Here is a 20,169-nt window from a genome sequence, read left to right as displayed (position 1 = left end):
TACGAGTAACTGCACACAAAGCAGATTGAAGTCGATTATATCTCGATGTGCTATGAAGTCTTGTCGTTTTTGTCTTTCTTAACACACTTTTATTAGCTCGGGTTGTATGTATGTATGTATGTAACGGAATCTTTGAGCTTAATTTTCACTGGCTTCTAAAAATCTGATCGACTTGGAATTTTGCACACTTATCAAGGACCGATGACAATGCAATAATTTGGTAAAAGTTTTCCATTATCCTTACTAGGATTGCCAGGATTAATATTTCCTCTTTTTACCTGTGGGCAAATCAATTTCATCCTCTTCAAAATAATCCCCTCTCGATGAAATACACTTATGCCAACGATTTTTCCAATCCCCGAAACATGCCAAATAGTCCATTTCCGGTATAGCCATCAGCACCTTCTTCGATTCAGCTTTTATCTCCTCAATCGACTCGAAACGCGTTCCCCGGAGTGGTCTCTTGAGTTTTGGGAATAGCCAGAAGTCACACGGAGCCAAATCAGGCGAATACGGTGGTTGCGGAACGATATGCGTGGGATCTTTGGCGAAATGGTCACGAAGAACGAGTGCAGTGTGAGCCGGTGCATTATCGTGATGCAAAAACTAAGAGTTGTTGGCCCATGATTCTGGTCTTTTTAACACACTTTTATTAGCTCGGGTTGCATGTATGTATGTATGTAACGGAATCTTTGAGCTTAATTTTCACTGGCTTCTAAAAATCTGATCGACTTGGAATTTTGCACACCTATCAAGGACCGATGACAATGCAATAATTTGATAAAAGTTTTCCATTATCCTTATTAGGATTGCCAGGATTAATATTTTCTTTTTTTAGATATTCTGTAGAAGAGTAAGAAAGAGAGAGCTAACGCGCGGTCTGCGCATGCCTGCACTCTCCGAGTCACTCTTACTGATTTCGGGAGTCTACGACTTACTCTTTCGAATTCGAACTTGCTCGGGCACGCGGCACTGCAGTGCGAATAGAAGGCTAAAACGTTTTCAGGGTAGTTGCATTCTCACTTTGTATAGTCTTTACACATGCGTAGATACTACAAGTCTCATACACGCAAATTTACACTATTCAATGTTCATATAAGATAAAATAATTTTCATATAAGATGTTGTTAGCTATTAAGCACGTTGTTTAACGTTAGGCGGTTCACAATTTATTAAAATGTAATATAAGGTTACAGTATCATATTGGAAAGTGATAACGGAAAAAACATAGTGGAGAATTAGGGTTGTACTTAACATAGTATATAATCTTCCATATACATTAGGGTCGCTCTTAACATATTATAGTATATGATCTTACATACTCCGGCTCAACCATAATTCACACCATTTTTGAAAAAATGTATAACTAAACAATTTCATTGAATTCTATATCTATACTGGTCAATAACTTTTTACAAAACTTTTCATGTTTGATTTTACTTAAACTTTTCGTAAAACCATCTGCTACATTATCTGTAGTGGAAACATATTCAATTTTTAATTCTTTTAGACTACATTGTTCTCTAATATAGTGAAACTTAATATCTATATGTTTGCTCCTTTTCTTAGTTGACTCGTTCTTCGCCAGAAACGCAGCTCCTTGATTGTCACAGTAGATGACCGTTGGAAACTCGACGTACCGCTTGAATCCTACATATTTCTCTTAGCAAATTTCGTTGAAACATAACTTCTTTCGCCGCTTGACACATAGAAATGTATTCAGCTTCAGTTGAGCTTAAGGCTATTACATTTTGCTTCTTAGATTCCCATTGTATCGGTCCATTTCCAAACATAAACACAAAACCACTGCATGACTTTCTATCTGAAGCATCAGATGCCCAATCGGAATCTGAGTAACATACAAACTCATCAGAATTAGAATATCGCAAACTCATGTTAACAGTGTGTTTTAGATAACGTAAAATATGCTTCGCCACAAGAAAGTGTTCGTGGTGAGCATGGCTGCAAAATTGTGACAGCTTCGAAACAGCAAACGAAATATCAGGCCTTGAAATAATTGACAAATAAGTTAAGGCACCCATTAACGACTGAAACTTTTTAGTATAGTCTCCGACACCGTTAAGATTCGGGCATTTCTGTAATACACACCCACTAGGAATCGGTGTAACTGCAGATTTACAATCTGACATACCCCATTCATCGAGCATTTTTCGATGTACATTTTTTGATGAATTTTAATTTCACCCCGACTTCCATCTCTTTCGATTTGCATTCCAAGGTAGTGCTGTATTGGACCTCTATCTACAGCTTGTACGATTTCATTCAATTTATTTAAAATATTCTTAATTGATTCTCTCGAACTACTTGCAACTATTAAATCATCGACGTAGACGCCTATTATATTGATATCTTTTAGACTTATTTTATAAAAAACGCAGCAGTCTGACTTCGACCGATTAAATCCCATTTTCATTAATATATCATTTATTTTTTCTGACCAATCTCTGCCGGCCTGTTTTAAGCCATAAATCGACTTTTTCAAACGACAAACGCTTTGCGGATTTTCTTGGTCTTCAAACATTATCGGTTGACGCATATATACTTCTTCTTTCAGCTCACCATTCAAATAGGCTGCAGTTATATCAAAGTGGTGAACCAAAAGCTGATGTTTAACTGAGAGAGCTAATATTAATCGAATAGTAGCATGTCTCACAACAGGTGAGTACGTATCAAAATAATCTATATTTTCTCGCTGAGAACAACCTTGAGCAACAAGACGGGCTTTATACTTCTCAACACTCCCATCAGTCTTTCTCTTTGTTGCGAAAACCCATTTGCAACCTATAACATTTTTGTTCTCTGGTAGGTCTACTAAATCCCATGTATTATTTTTCATTAAAGTTGACATTTCCGATTCCATAGCATTTTTCCAATGTAATGCATTTTCACGGCTTAAAGCTTGTTTTGTGGTAATCAGATCATTCTTTACGCAAGAAACTGAATTTAAAACATTCACACATGGATCAATTGCAAATACTTTACGTGGTCTTCCAACAGTACCATTTCTTAAAATCTTCGGCCTTCCTCTTTTGATACGCCCTTGAGGATTCACAATTTGTTCTGGATCAGAATCACCATCTTCATTTTGTTCAGATGGTACAACCTCATCTTCCTTTCATGACCACTAAAGGTAGGAACCTCACTTATATTATCTTTGTCTTGCTGATTAAACAATAGTAATGTATCATTGTACGATAATTCGTCATTTTTAACAGTAGTAAACGTCTGCTCAAAAAATATAACGTCTCTTGCCACGATAATAGATTTCGTACGAACATCATAAAGTCTGTATGCCTTACAGTCTCGTGCATACCCTACGAATTTAACAATATCACCTTTCCGTTCAAATTTCGATTTGCCAAGTTTCTTATTTAATGCGACCGCATCGCAACCGAACACCTTCATATAACCAACATAAGGTTTTCGACCTGTCCAACGTTCAAACGGAGTGGTATTTTTCAAAACTTTCGTTGGAGAACGATTTCTAACGTAAGTAGCCGTGTTGACTGCTTCTGACCATAAACTGTGTGATAACTTAGATTGCTCTAGCAGGCACCGTGCCATTTTAACAACAGTTCTATTGTAACGCTCTGCTATGCCGTTCTGCTGCGGTGTGTACGGAATCGTTTTTTGGTGAATTATACCTTTAAAGTTTAAATATTTCAACATGTCTTCATTTACGTATTCCCAGCCGTTATCAGTTCTCAAAACTTTTATCTTCTTCCCGGTTTGATTCTCAACATTAGCAACAAAATTTTTAAAACATTCAAGTGCCTCTGACTTTTGCTTTAAAAAATAAACATGTGCATATCTCGTATAATCATCAATGAAAGACATAAAATAAAGGGAACCACTTTACGACTTAACTCTCATCGGGCCGCATAAATCTGAGTGGATAATTTCTAATGGTTGCTTTGACAAAACCCTTTTATAACTCAAAAAACTTGTTTTCTTTATTTTACAAGTAGCGCAAATCTCTCAATTGAAAAACTCTGATTTAATTAGCTTCTCTTTATCTTTAGTCATATTCTCATTAAAGAGCTTAAGCAAATCGCAACAATTAATGTGACCAAATCTCTGATGCCAGATTCTTAATTTATCATTTAATATTCCACCTATTTGCATGGCTGAATTCTCTTTAGGCTTGTATAATTTAGCTTCATATATATTGCTTTTCAATGGCGCATTAAACAATATTTCATTATACTTATTTTTAACAACAGCCTTGCCATTCATAAATAATACTTTATGACCTCTCTGAATAATTTTTGCCACAGATAAAAAATTTGAATGTAATTGTGGAACATAAAACACGTCTATTAAAGTAATGTCAGAGAACTCTGATTTTAATTTTACATTACCAATAGCTTCAACTCTTACTTTCTCACCAGTCGCCAGCATAACTTCATCACTGCATTCTCTTAATTTGACGAAAAAATGTTTCTCACAACACATGTGACTGGATGCACCGCTATCGAGTATGAATTTATCTCTTTTGTCACTTTTCGCACTGCCTATCCCCAATACTGCATTACCTGAATTGTCTTTCCTTTTGCTTTTGTTTTTGCATTGAGTGCTTATGTGACCTTGCATACCGCATATGTAACACCGACGCCTCTCTTGACCTCTATGTGACTTCTGCTTCGCTGAATTAACGGACAACACGCGCTCTGCTTCTAGGTTGATGCTGTTTTCAGCTACACCGTTTGATGCACGACGATGCTCTTCTTCCAGCAGCTTAGATTTTAACTGTACCAATGTTGGAAGTTCGTCGCTCGCCTCGATCGCAACAACAAAATTTTCCATCTCCTCAGGTAGCGCACACAGCAACAAAATAGACAACAGGTCGTCTGGAATCGATATTTGAAGCTCACGTAGGCTTTCAGCGATTGAACAAAAATTGTTGATTTGTGGGCTTAACTTCTCACAACGTTGAATTTGGAAACGAACCAGATTTTTAAATAATGACACCTTTCTTGCTGGTCCACGTGCGTTGTAAATTTCATCGAGTCTCTCCCAAGCCGTCCTAGAATTTTCACAGTCCTTAATATAGATGAGCTCTGAACTTTTCACATTTAACGTTATTAAGGCTAACGCCTTTTTATCCGATTTACTGAAAGTGGCCTTATCGAGTGCGGTCCAACTTTCTACGCAGATAGTCTCAATCGGATACCAGCAGTCTAGCGTAATTAGCAGACTTTTCATTAGGACGCACCAAACGGAATAATTTTCACCGTCTAACTCTTCAATGTTTATACCGTTCATTTTTATTCACACAGAATTTATTTGTTCACTCAAAAATTTATTGTTCACCAAATGTTTTTGTTCACACAGAACGTATTTCTTTTCTTTTTTGATTCCACAAATATTTTTAGCGACACACTCTGGGCCCATAACCCTGTTAGCTATTAAGCACGTTGTTTAACGTTAGGCGGTTCACAATTTATTAAAATGTAATATAAGGTTACAGTATCATATTGGAAAGTGATAACGGAAAAAACATAGTGGAGAATTAGAGTTGTACTTAACATAGTATATAATCTTACATATACATTAGGGTCGCTCTTAACATATTATAGTATATGATCTTACAGATGTAATTTTGTTAATTACAATAAAATAATCAAAACATAAATTTTGAAATTATTTTATGGAACAAAATTTTGGCAAATAAAGAAGGAATTTATCATTACCATAATTTCATTTATAAAATTTTATCGATTAAAGTACAATTCACAACAAAAATGAACTAAAAAATACCAAACTGGAACTTTACATCTCGTTTTGATTGTGTCAATATAATCCACGGTCTCCTTTTTCTGTGCTGAGAGTATCTATTCTGTATCAAGGCCAATGCTGGCCTTTTTTGGACATGTAGTCGGTAAAGAAGGAATTAAATATAACACAATTAAATCGGACTATAAATCACTAACTAAATGAAAACAATAATTTTCATTCAGAAAAACAAGGCTCGACCTTCAATCAATGATCTATATGGGAAAAATTATGTAACATATTGATTTTGTCAGTATATTTTGTTGTTACTTCTCCGTTTCAGGAGTGGGGTAGCCGTTTCTCAGGCTCCCTCCACGCTTTTAACTCTAATTTGAATTATTCTTTTTGTATCTTAATTTTTGTTATAATTCTGTTCTGAGGTAGTTGACTATGACTGATCGTTCGATTTGCTATTAATTCATTATAGGTCTCTTTGTCATTAAAATTTTTTTTCTACTTTTTAGTTCGATTAGCAATAAAAGCGTGTCTTTTAGTTTTTTTAAACTATTTTTTATTTATGTTCATTTACGAGCACGTTTTTGTAAGTGTATGTATCTTACAGCTCGCGCGCAGCTGTAGAAGGTACATATATCCGCTCAATACCAAATGCTTAGTACTATCACCCATCGAGATTTATTTTGTTCTGTAATAGAAAAATTTCAAATATAGTATGTATATACAAGTATGTGTGAATATATATATGCATGTATGTTAAGAAGACCCTTCAATTCATATGTTGGAGTGACAAACTCGCATTACTTTAATACTTAAAATACTTGCAAAGCCAAGAAAATAGTACACTTTTGGTATTTTATGAAATTACGCGCCATTTGGAATTTCAAATATGTATAACCATGAATTTTGTATGTAATATTGAACCGATCCGTATTTCATGCCTCACAATAGAAAACATTTTTTCTGCTGCCTGACGGGTATTACTTCATGACGGCAATTTCAACTTTTAACTTTCCGTCTTTTTACTCTTTCCCACTCCCTTTTCCACTATTTTATTGTTTTTACTAAAAATCGAAATTTATGATGGCATTGCAATGTCGGTGATACGAAGATGACAAGTTCCCTCAAGCTTTTGTATATAAATATTTATTGGCTCTTGCTCTCTATATACACATACACACATACATTATAAATATGTATATAATGCGAAAAGAGCTCAATAGTAGTAACTTATTTGGCTCGATGTACTATTCAAGTTATAAATTTATTCATATTTATTATATGTACCTACATTTGATATTTTTCCGGTCTCTAAGAACCTATTCGCATGGCAGATAATGGTTCATATATATTTTTCGTTATTAACGATTCTAATTCATTTTGTAGAAGCGTTCCTCAATCGCACCTAGTGTAGTATGTAGAAAAGTATACTAATAAGAAACTTTCATTTGATAATTTAACTTGTTTTAAGAAGCATTTTACAATAAAGGGTTTTCCAATAAGAGGTGTTATTTTAATACATATTTAAAGAATGGTTTCGTTGCTTGTGTGGCACTTAGCGCCGTCTTGTTGAAAATAAACGTTGTCCAGATCAATACCATCCAATTCCGGCCATAAAAAATCATTGCTCCAGCTTCATTTTCGAAAAAGTAAGGTCCAATGACTCCGCCGGACCATAAACCGCACCAAACAGTCACACGTTGAAGATAGAGAGGCTTTTCAAATATAACTCTTGGATTTTCTGAGCCCTAGATCCGACCAATTTTGCTTGTTGACGAAGCCACCGAGGTGGAATGGGCCTCATCACTCAAGATGATTTTTCGATGGGATTCCGGATCATTTTCATGCATTTCAACGACCCAATCAGCAAAGACACGATATTGTTGATGATCGGCCGGCTTGAGTTCTTGTGTTTAATGGATTATAACATCTTTTAAGACCCAAATCTTTATGGAAAATACGGTGTAATGACGTTTGTGGAATGCCTAATTCCAAAGAACGACGAGGAATGGACCAACCTGGGTTTTCTTCAACACTTTCGGCTACAACAGCAATATTTTCGGCTGTTCTTGAGCGACGTGCATGGGTTTTATTTTTCACATCACTAACTTGTCCCAGCAGCTCGAATTTTTTCATCAATTTCTGTATTGCGGTCCGACAAAGTGCTTCACGATGACTCAAAAATGTTCGAGTTTTTTCACCATTTTAATAATTTCAATGCGTTGTTTAAGCGTGTACGTTCCATTTTTATTAATGACGTAGTTTCTACTTGTCAAATATCAAAAAATAACAGCTTCAAAAGTGACATCTACCGAAATAGCGGATTATTCAAAATAACACCGCCACTCGCTCTCCACAAGTAATGCTACCGTTGTGCGTTTTAAACGTCTTTGTATCATTGACATGATTTTTTAATCGTAGTTCGTGAGCTATGGCAATTGCTTCGTTACTTCAATCACAGTTGGTATGCCAAGATCTCCATGAATGTCGCTATTCCTTATAGAGGAAGGCGCGTTTACTATGTTCCGCAGGAGTTTGTTTTGCAGACGTTGGATAGAGTTCATATACTTTGGTTAGCGCATTCCCAAAATTATCTACCGTAAGTCCAAGCCGGTCTTAGTGTTTGCTTGTAAATAAATAATTTGTTGCGGAGTGATAAGCTTGAGCGCCTATGATTGAGACAATACATATATATATATATATATATATAATTGGCGCGTACACCCTTTTTGGGTGTTTGGCCGACCTCCTCCTCCTATTTGCGGTGTGCGTCTTGATGTTGTTCCACAAATGGAGGGACCTACAATTTTAAGCCGACTCCGAACGGCAGATATTTTTATGAGGAGCTTTTTCATGGCAGAAATACACTCGGAGGTTTGCCATTGTCTGCCGAGGGGCGACCGCTATTAGAAAAATCTTTTTCTTAATTTTGGTGTTTTCACCGAGATTCGAACCTACGTTCTCTCTGTGAATTGCAAATGGTAGTCACACACCAATCCATTCGGCTACGGCGGCCGCAGTTGACTGAAGTAGGTCGGGTTAAATTATTTATTAATTTTTTTAATTTCGTGTAGTTGAACTTGAGGAGGGAATATGGAAGTCAGAAAAGGTAACCCTTAGTACGCCACAAAAAAGCCTACGACTTGGTGGTTTTGCGCTTTTGAGCCGTGACTGAAACATTTGCTACTCGCTGCGCTGCTGTTGCCAAACAAACTAAACTATGTATTTTGATGCTTTTCTTTTGGTAATAACTACCACAATTTATGGTACTACGAAGCCGTAGCTGTGCAATAGTAAGTGAAAAATATCAGTTTTAATTATTTATTGAGGTAGAAGAATTGAGGAATGACTCCAATGCACACTGAGATGAGATACTTTTTAAATGCAAGGTTTTCAGTGTTGCATTTTTATTTCTTAAGCCCCTTAAATGATTAAAGGATATCTTCTGCGTTTTTTATTAGCACAGCTTAGTTGTGCAGTTGTGCAATTTTAATTTATTGGCTAAAATGCTGTCTTTGCACTTTGCCAGTAACTAACTTACATAAATTTCTCGCCAGACAAACTACCACCACCATCAGCACAGCTATTGACCAGCAACAAATAACTCGCTGACCTATTTTCCACCATTTTGTTGTGGTCATTGATCTATCGGCACCCACACACATACCTCGCAGTATGCAGCACTACTGCCAACCAGTAATCGATTTTGATTCGCTGGCTCAGCAGCAGAGCGCATCGCATGTCCGGCTGGCATAACAATTAAAAACTAATTAATATTAGCAAATTTACTCCTATAAAAGCACTATTATTAACACGCTAAACTATAACATGACAATAACGCAATAGAAGCCAATAAGAGGTGTTCGAATATGCGAATATTTGTTGTTGCATGGGAGATATTTCATAAAATTACGAAAATTAATCAAGCGAACAGAGCGTCGGATATAAAAGTAGTTCAACCGCCAAAATGTGTTATTAAACAAACAAAATAGCGCTGGACTTTAAGTTTCAGTTTTCATGGACAACCGAATACTTCGCCTTGTTTGCTGTTCCATAAAGTTAATTATAATGGACACTGGCGTGGTATGTCAACATACGAATAAGAGTAATGAAGCAGGAAGGCAAAACTTTTGCGCTTAAGAGGAAAATCTTGAATTTATACCAATTTTTGCTAATCTTATTCGCACTAAAAGTGCTTACATGCGAGTCGCTCCAGTCGCGAGAAATCAATGTTACTCATACGCAGTGCAGTGCCACTAAAGAGTTCCGGTGCCATTATCTCTACACGAAATCCAAATAACCTTCGCGAAGTCGTACTTAGACTTCATGTTTGCGTGTTTGTATGCTAATGTTGGATTTCTGCTCAGTTCTTAATTCCAAATTTAATTTCTTTAGTGGGCACTAATTTTAGCTGCTCCATTTCCGTTGACCTTCGAATCACAAACTCGTTTACAATGGCAACTTTTCACGGCTGCTAATCTTAATCACATTTGGTGTCTATGTACCATTAAAAATTGCCTGTGTTTTGGTAATCGACACCGAGTGTGCGGCTACATGCAAATGGATGAATGTTCCTTGTATATCAACCTTTAATGGCATTTGGCTAAAGTTTTCCAGGAGGTAAACAGGTTGATTTACAAAAGTTTGCTTATTTATTTGTCAATTTTCATTGACAAGGACCGAAATTGGAAAGTTATTGAAGTGAAAAATTGTTGTGATTGTTATCTGCTGGCGTTGGGGTGAAGTGGTTGCATTATTTCGTAAGTTATTTGTGTTGATGTAACATTTGCGGTTGAATGTTTGCATATTTTAATTTCATACATGATCTTCTTTTCACGCCTCACCTTCCTTCGAGAGCAAACATATCTAAATGATCTGAAGAAAAGCTTGAAATATTCATAGTTTGTAAAGTTAGGGAAATGTCGCCAAAAACGTAATTTTGACAAACTGTACAAAGTTCATTATTTGCTAAACAAATAATTTAATGAGACTTTTTCGATGCTTACCTGTTAACATACATTACCAGCTTACGTCGGAGAACTCTGACTTGCTTTGGAAATAAGGTTTCAATATTTCCCACAGTTATTCAGATATGAATCGACTAACTTCGTCCAGATTTTGAGCGAGAAAGTGTAACAGCGTCAAAATGGCATATGCAGAAAGAGCCTATGTTTGAATCACCTTGTACAACAAGGTGAATAGCAGTCAACTGCGCGACTAATATAATTATTCACGCAAAGGAGTGCTGGTGCTGTGAGAATAGTAAACAAGTTTGCTGGCTCATTTTGCGCTTAATTCTTTACTTGAATTGGTTTCCTTGCACGGCCACATTACATTTTTAGTGATGTGAAACCACAATGCTTGGTAATAGTTTTATACGCCGCAAGGCGACAGTGATGAATGGCAGAGTCAGTTACTTCCGTTTTGGGTGACACAGGCGATTCAAATAATATTATCGTACGATTAGGTTTTTATTTCCAAAATAGACAGCCGAAAAACTAAGAAAAGTTTCTAGGTCTACTAAAGAGCTGCTCTAACTTTTTTTCTTGCCACTTCTGTCTCAGATCAATAAAGTTTTTTGGCAGTATATTTATATTCCATAAATACTTTGGGAAAAAAGCTTCTGTTGCCATTGTTATAAAATGGTTTTTATTGTAAAACATTTTCAGCCCATTGATTGTAATAAATATATGTCGTTGACAACATTTACCTTTACATAAATGCCCCAAAAGACGAGTCTGTCCGTTCCGTTGCTTAATGAGCCATAAAGGCGCGTTTTTAAGTGTGTTTCGAAAGGGTCGTACCAAGATAGTTAGTGCAAATATGTGTGTGCGCGTGTGTGTTGCACATCGGTAGTTTCTGTGAGTTTTTGTGCTGCAAAAAGTAGTTTTAAAATTAAGCAGGCGCAGACAGGCCAGGCCAATACAAAACGGCGCAAAATTATATTGCTTTTTATAAATTCGTAGGCATCACATACTTGCGTATGCTTGTATGTACATATGTTTATTTGAAGTATGGCATTATTTATTTCCGTGCCTTTGTATGCACTTCCGTTGCATGCATCAACGGCGACTTGCTCAGCTTGTTGCATTGTGGGTTACACTTTGGTAATAACCTCAAGTTTATTGCCCTCAAGGGCATTTGGATATTTGCGGGGAAGTTCAGCGTGCCCGACCAACAATGGGCTCGCACAAGCGCGACTCGCTGGTAGGAAAATACACGCGTGTAAGTTAGTTGTAGCAAAGGCATGGTTGCATGTTCGAAGAAAATTTAAAGCAAATAATTTAGTAATTAATAAAGAACTAATAATTTAAAAACGATGACTACATAAAAGAGGCGTGAAATAGAAGCAAATTGTTTCCCAACAAAAACACAAGTTTGATAAAATTGCGAATAAGATACACAAATAGTAAAAAAACTTGAGAAAAAATTAAATTTTGAGTAGCTTTTAAATCGAAAAAATAGAAAATAGTCATTAAAAATATAAAAAGAGGCATTAAAAATAGAAAGAAAAAAATTAAATAGAAAATAGAAAAGGTCATTCAAGGTCATTAAAAATTGTGCGAAAAAAACAGACACTTTCTTCTAGAAAGCAATTGTCATTCCGGTCGACCATATCAGAATGTGGGAATCACTAACAGCCACTGGCGAAAACCAATTTAACTATAAACTAACTGTTACTTGTACGTCAAAAACAGCCCAGCCGCGCTTTATTTCGACTCTGATGTATGTAAAGTATAAAATTTGTGATTTATAGTGGCTTCCATTGCAAAGAAGACTGCACACAAATATCACAATAAACACAACGAAATAGAAATAAATAACTCCAATGGATGCGCGCAAACAGAAACGGCTTGGCGCCGCTCCAATTGCATCGTTCGAAAAGTCATTTGAGGATTCAACGACCACTACCACCAATGGCAGCACCACCAGTTCTATCGCCAATAGTTGCTCAGCCACAGCAATAACTGTTATCTCAGCAGTGCCGTTTCCGAGTTCAATGACGTCCACCGCATCGCAGGAGCATGCAGCGCTTGCCAAGGACATCCACAGCAATGGCACGAGGACGGTAAGTGCGATGATGAGTTGTAATAGTTTGTGTGGCTTTTGAAGTTGCTTAACTACTAAATTTTATTCTACACAAATCAACAAAAATCCACGAAGACAACTTGGTAGCGGAATTAAGTATTACCTTTGAGAAAACCGCACTTGAGACGAATGGTTCAAAAATTGCAAAATGAACTAGAAAAAAGTGATGAAAGTATTAAAGCATCGCTAAGGCAGCCCAGACGACAGCCTGTCTGCGCTCTCAAACGCAAATTATTTGCATTACTGTAAGCTGTGGCTGACTTTTAATTTTACGTTGTATATAAACAAGCTTGCGGCGATTTGTAGGCGAACTCGCACGCGCCGCTCAACGCTTTTTGTCACTTGAATTCAAAGTCACGTGCCTGCGGTTGTCAAACTGAGGCCACTATGAATTATAAAAACAAAAATGGTCCGAAGAGTAGGTTAGCGGATGAGAATGTAAACAAAAGGTTACGCGCTTTCGCACAGTGCTCTTTCTCTCACTTGGGCGTACTCTCTCTCCAGCGAGTCGCAGTAGAAAGCTATAAGTGCTGGCAATGCGCTGAGTATAAAGTGTATAAATTCCATAGAAAAGCTTTCGAAGCGCACTGGCCAACAACTAAGGCGCAGTGCACATACCAACTGACAGCTGTCATTTGCAGAGCAGTCTGAAAGCTCTGAAGCGCCGTGTTGTCAGCAAATATGTATTAGAAAAGCGCGCACGTTTGCTATCAAAGCTCACGTGCCCAGTCGCCAGACAAGTTGTCGTCGTCGTTGACAATCTGTTAGCTGTCAGTTGGTGTTCGGTGCGTGCGTTAAATAGCTACACAAAACGCCGTCGCTGTTTCCGTCTGGTAGTGGTAAACTTCAGTGCCACCTCTGTCGTCACTGTTGCCGCAGCGGACCCCCGGCGCACACTGTGTAAGCGGTATGTGCACTGGCATATTTTTTCAGCCATTACCCACTTTTAGGCGCATCCGCAAGGCATCTTAACTAATCAAAAATCCAATACGAATTAAATAGAAACAATGAAGTTTACGAAAAACACGCACTGACCGAATTTTCGTGTGAAAGAATGTGATTACAATGAATTCTAGTTACTATGTGCATGAAATAATTTTTGTGAATTTGTATTACGGAGCTCATTTTCGAAAATGTGCTTGCACATAAAGAAAATTTTTGTGTACCCTGAAATTGGAAATGTTTTCGGTGCCAACAGAATGCTTTTACAGCAACGATCCGCATTTGTACACTCATTTTCATTAAATAAGTTCTACGCAGAATTTCAAGTGTATAATTTTAGGCGCATAAGGCTTTCCATGCTCGGAGGCATACAAAGTGTCTAATTCAAGGTTTTAATAAGAGCTCAAGTGCAAGAGTACGTGCATTTATACTGAGAATCCACGCACACAAGCACAACTCAGCAACATATTTACACACAGGCATACATACAAAAATTCGCTTATAATACTTAGATGCAGAGAGCTTAGCAAATCATTAGTAGAATTAAATATGCACGGATGAAATTTGTTTAAAAAAACGCGACAAATGAGAGTAAAAATGAGATGGAAAAATGCGTAAGCCTTTTTTTGTTTTTTAGCTTAATTTGTTGTTGCCCTCTGTTGAGGTGTAGCGTGAGCTTAGCGGCCATTATTACTGCTGGTCTGCTACTAGAACTGAAACTTTGGAAAAGCGTAAGGCATCAGGCAGCAATGTTCAGTAAATCAAGGCCGAGGGATGTGCGAGAAGGGGAACGGGAAACGGCAAATGTTTTAGCTAAATTTATGCGCCGAAAATGAATGAAACCAGTTGTGAAAAATACAGCCAGAAACGATCTATTGGATACGCATTTCTATGGCCAAGCATAAGAAAAAATATTCTTGAAGAGGGAAAGACAAATTCACATAAATGTTTTTTCATATACAAGCTCTCACATACACATATGCAAATAAAAATTGCACAATAAAGTATGTCGTTATTTATAGCATAAAAAAGCAAAAATGAGCGAACGGAAATTAAACTATCATTTGATGTCTTCAATGACATCACGACAGACTCCTGTCTAAGTTTTGAAACTGAAGCGAACTAAGTGACTTGCAGAAATTGATTTGTGCGTGCCTTTGCTAGTTAACTTGGTTGTAAAGTTTCAGTTGCTACAAGCACTAAATTTGTTAAAAGTTTCGAGAATCAGAAAATATAAAATTCAATTTAATTATGGGAGTTCGCACGATTGTGGGAGGGAGGACATCTTTCGAATGCTGTGTTGTAAGCAGAAATTTAACTAAACACATTGCTGTTCATTAAATATCATACCATTTGACATGCTCAAGGATGAAATCTATGATGGAATGACAGCGGCGGAAGCAATGCTTGGAAGTGTATTGAAAGCGGCATTCAAGGAGCTGTATGAAGAAAACTTTATGTTCAAAGCACTGATATTTGAGTTAATTGAATAATATGTGGATACATATATGTGGATAAGTACATATATGCGCATAAACATACATAACCACGTGTGAATAGAAAACAAATCGTCGAAAATATTATTTAGGTCGCATTTTTACGGCTGATTTTTTCATGACAAAAAACCGCCCGCGAATCGGTTACTGCTCGTGGAAGGTGGAAAGAAAGCACTTTTATTCTGATAAAAACTCCAACATTTCTAATGTTTTGTATCGTTCTTCCAGACTTGATTACAGTTTCTCTGATTTCAATTCGTCATGATGATCGTCATTGTTGGCGTGACGGTCCGGGTTACACCTCAGCCTCCCCTGATTTCATTTATTTATAGTACTTCTTCGCATACTTTAATGGCTGGCCGGCCCTCTTGATTTCAATATCATAACTACATAAAAGTTTCTCTTAACCCTTTTTTAATTTCGAAACAAAAGCATTGAAGTTTGTTCCAAGTAAACTACTTAGTCATTTTTGGTAAACTCAAATTTCATATTCTATCATTTTTTATACTAAGCTGAGATACTACAACAATCACATACCGAATAAAGAATAAAAGTTGACTTCAGTTATCAACTCATTAAAATACATATTGGCTTTTCCCTGTAACTCATAATTCTTTTCCACACAGATGGAGCCACACGAGCGCATCATAAAAACAACAGCAACAGACACAACAATCACAATAGGAAAGTCTAGGACTGATCAGCAACAACAACCCAGCATTGCTATATCGGAGTCGGGGAGCAGTTCTGCCATCGCTCCAAACAGTAGATCTAAATACGATGGCAACAATGCGAAGCGTGCACCTCCCCTGAAGGCGACCACCGCCGTCAATGCCACTAGTAGTGCTGCCCCACTGAGCAGCAGCGACACCCTTGGTCAGCCGCAGCTGCAGCATCAGCAGGTGGCAGCGGGTGTGGGCGGCATGTTCAAAGGAGCCACTACGCTCACCACACCTTCGACGCCGCGCATCGAACTGAGTCGCGCATCGTCGTCGTCGCATCACGAAGAGGATAGCCGGGAAAGCAGTCCGGAGAATGTGTTCGAGCAGGTGATGATAATGCGAGAATTGTGATTTGTAAATGTATAAGTAGTACGTAAATGTGCATGAGGATGTGTAGTGTGAATACTAGTCACCGGCAATAAGCACACAGCGAATGATTGAATGCGCATTTGTATGTAAGCACCCACTTATAAAGGTTTATATATTCTTGGAAGCTTGAATTGATGTGCATTTGCTACTCTCAGTAGGGCGGCGCAGTGTGCGGACGTCTTTCTGCAGTTTTTGTTTTACATTTTTCCCTGGCTCTTGCCATAATTATCAGCACTTTTGCATTCACATGCCTTCATTCATACAAAGGCGCTTCCATACATGTCTAACTGTCATTATTGAGTTTACTCCCTCTTTCCTTTATTCGTCCACTGACAGCACTAATGGCATTTTCTACACTTTCCACCTGCAAACATTCATTAATTCATCTTTTCTGTTGTTGTTTTAGTGTTCAAAGTACAGTACAAAGACAGTCTTTCCCTACACTTTTCAATTCATTCATTCGTCTGTTCTTCTATTGGCCTTTTGACTTTTATGGGCTAATGAGTTCAGCCAAAAAGTGGGCCAGCAACAATGGAGCAATGTTGAGAGAAGAGACTGTGTATGGCGTGGGTTGGGTGCAAAGAGCAAAAATCGATGCAAAAATAAATTCAAAAGGGTTTCAAGTGATAAAGGGTGAAGGGTATAGAGTCCAGTTTTCTTAGCTAACAAGAAAGCTCAAGTAAATTACAAGTTGATATATTCACAAAAAGTATGAGCTCTGGCTTTCAAAGCACGATCGAGCCTTTGCAGACTTTTTTGTTGTCAACCTAAATAATTGCGCTCTTTATTGGGAACTCCGCACCTGATTGTGATCTTCGGTTACAAATTCTCAGCGCCTTTTTGCAAACTGTTACCATAGGCCAGAATTTTGTAATACGACAAGTTGTCCTTAGAGAAAATGTCTACACTATACACTTCATCCCCTTGACAACTGCTTCTCTTGTCTGAGGCTGCAGCGGTTTGAATGTGGCATACAACATTTAATGTGACCCACTTTACATACACACGTACGCACTACTTTTTAAACAAATGCCAAGCAAAAATAACAACTACCAACTAGGAATAAACTGAATTTCCGCAATGTGGAAAAAAAACAGGAGACGAGCTATTATTGCTAGCTCTTGGCTGTTAGAATTTGTTGTGTATCAAGTTAAAGTTGCAGCTGTGGCTTGTCCGTTCTTGTTGCTGCCTCTTTTGCCTGCACTTCCAACCATTCTTTTCGAGCAATTGTTGTGCTGGCTGCCTTAATGAGAAAGATCTTTCGGCGTTGTCGTTGAAATCGGTGCACTCTCGCTGCATCCTTGCTTGTTGCCTGCCAGCCACAATAACAAACGTACATTGACTGTTTTCGTACGTGCCATGGAAGGGCAACCTCCACCGGGTGCGGTGTGTACAGGTGTCTGCTTGCTTTTAGTGCCTGTTGCTGAAGTGCTGTGCCCGCACTCAAAATTAATAGCAAATACTTACCACAACAAGCGAACGATGCTTTTTTCGAGAAACCCTGAATTTATTTGTGTACGAAGTTTGCTGCTGTGTGGGGAAATTGTTGTAGCAAATTAGTAGAGAGTTGAAAGTGCATGACCAACTTAATTGGCAGCCACTGCTACAGTACACTTAACAGTTATGAAAAGTTGCACCAGGAAAGCGTAAATGCGAGCAGGAAAAAGCAAAAACTGCAATGGCGAACAAATTTGAAGAAGAGAAGAAGAAGAAGATTGCAACTTAGCAATCGAGTTTTGAACTGCGCAGAATTTAAGTTATTGAATTTGCTGAAAGGTTGTGAGAAGAATAGTTTGTTACTAATAGTGTTATTGAATATTACTTACTTCTTGCGCGACACATACAACACCGACTATGTATGTGTGTGCGCGTGTTGCTGATATGGAAGCAATTTGAAGGAGTATTAAGAGGAGAGACATAACAGCCATAATAGCCAACTCGTGTATTTATGTATTGCGAACAGTCATAAAGATGCCAATTAATTAAGCGAAAACGAATTCATTAATTAAATTAACTTAATTTGCTTACGACGGCAATAAAAGTTGCCGAAACACTCTTTGTGCTACCTTCATCAACACATACACGTACTTATTGCTCGTCGCATTCCCCTGCTTAACTGATTCGCTGCTTCTCTATACCCCTCTTTACCGCACACTGTCACATATCTGTCAGAACGCAGCTGATTATAACTTAATGTCGCACGGGATTAGTTGATTGTTGTTCTTGTAATTGTTGTAAAGCACTTAATGTATGCACGCGCATACACACGCACTTCAAGTATATACATACCATACACACGAAAGCATGCATCCACACACGCACATACCAGAGTGTGCTTAAATCTTGTACAAGTGGGCATAGGTGTATACATAAATAAATCAGCAAATGTACACACACATAAGCGCGTACATACTATATATATACTATACATATGCGCACATGCATGTGCTGTATGTGTATAGGTAAATAACTTTCGACACGGACACATGAAAAGTAAATTTTTCTTTGCTTTTCTCTTTTTCTTCTTCCCTATACATTTCTTCTATTCATCCCTTTTATTGAATATACTTATACACGTCCTTCACACGCCTTGTTTTATGCGCAAATTGGTATACGCTATGTTTTCATGTCACCCGCCTCGACACTCCACCCACCACCCACCTCCCACTTCCATCATCCATGCTCCTTTTCATTGCATACATTTCGGGTTGCCTTCGCTATGTGAATAACCCCATTAAATTACACGAAATCCTTGGTTGTATTATTGTTTTTGCTTTTGTTTTTCAAAATTGATGTTTTTATTGGTTTTGTTCGAATATTTTTGAAATAAAAATGATAATCAAATGAAGGTTGGCACTGGCACCCTACAGGAAACAATCGGCGTGGGATTTCGTGAAGAAGGCGCATTGGAGTTACGCAGTTCAACGGAGGAATTGTACTTTATGGATCCCGAACAGAAGAAGGAAGAGCAGGCGAAGTTGCAACAGCAGGTAAGTACTTAGTAATGGAACCGTTTTAATTCAGATGGACAGGGTGATATACAAGGAAGTTAGGCGTTGTTTGATGAGGTGCTCAAACTAAACCGAGTTAATGGTAGCCAAGCTATAGAAATATAAGTATACATATACATATATAATAGGCACTTACGCCCTTCATTTGATATTTGGCCAACGTCCTCCTCCGATTTGTGGTCTGTGCCTTTATTTTTCCAAAAACGGAGGGTCCTACAGTTTTACGCCGCCACCGAATGACAGATGGTTTTTTATGCGGGGCTTTTTCATGGCAGAAATGTCGAGGGTGACCACAAAACTTAGAAGAAACTTGTTCTGTCATTTGTAGTTCCATGCAAGGAGAATCGAACCTGTGCACTTTCGAGTAGTATTCACGCACCAACCATTCGGCTACGGCAGCCGCCTATAGAAATAAGAAAAGTAAAACACCATAAAATCATAATAAAAAACAAAAATAATAACTTTTAACTAACTTTTTTATGCCATTAATTTACATTATTTTATAGACATAACATACATATATTATATAATATAATAGGCTAGCACATCTCCCCCAATTTGTGGTGTGCGTTTTGATATTCTTCTTAAATATAGACTTATACTTTTTTGTTCTCTCAGAAGAGCTGAAACTTTTTTTCTGCTTCTTAGTATAGCAAAAATGTCATTTGCTGAATTACTTCAAATTTCATGCACACAGTGCCCCTCGAACCGAATGTTAGTCAAGCACAAACCCATTCAGCTAAGGGAGCTGCAGTGCTTGGAATTTTTATTTCTCTATAAAAATTACTA

At 37.6% G+C, this 20,169-nt stretch overlaps 1 protein-coding gene across 5 annotated transcripts in view; it reads left to right on the top strand.

The window, feature by feature from the left end:
- The window catches only part of LOC129236813 (uncharacterized), a 38,467-nt gene that overhangs the window by 4,743 nt on the left and 13,555 nt on the right, over positions 1 to 20,169 (top strand). The window contains exons 1-3 of one of the 5 annotated variants that reach the window (XM_054871057.1): positions 2,363 to 2,679; positions 15,905 to 16,327; positions 19,219 to 19,359. In XM_054871057.1, coding sequence (XP_054727032.1) covers positions 15,905 to 16,327; positions 19,219 to 19,359 — 564 coding nt within the window. In that variant the 5' untranslated portion in view covers positions 2,363 to 2,679. Of the gene's footprint in view, positions 1 to 2,362; positions 2,680 to 12,293; positions 12,821 to 13,639; positions 13,748 to 15,904; positions 16,328 to 19,218; positions 19,360 to 20,169 lie in introns of those variants that run through there. The other 4 variants (XM_054871053.1, XM_054871052.1, XM_054871056.1 and 1 more) reach the window with 4 other exon arrangements.

This window comes from Anastrepha obliqua, chromosome 2, assembly GCF_027943255.1.
Source record: "Anastrepha obliqua isolate idAnaObli1 chromosome 2, idAnaObli1_1.0, whole genome shotgun sequence".
In the NCBI taxonomy this organism is placed as follows: domain Eukaryota; kingdom Metazoa; phylum Arthropoda; class Insecta; order Diptera; family Tephritidae; genus Anastrepha; species Anastrepha obliqua.
This window is presented reverse-complemented; position numbering and strand designations above follow the sequence as displayed.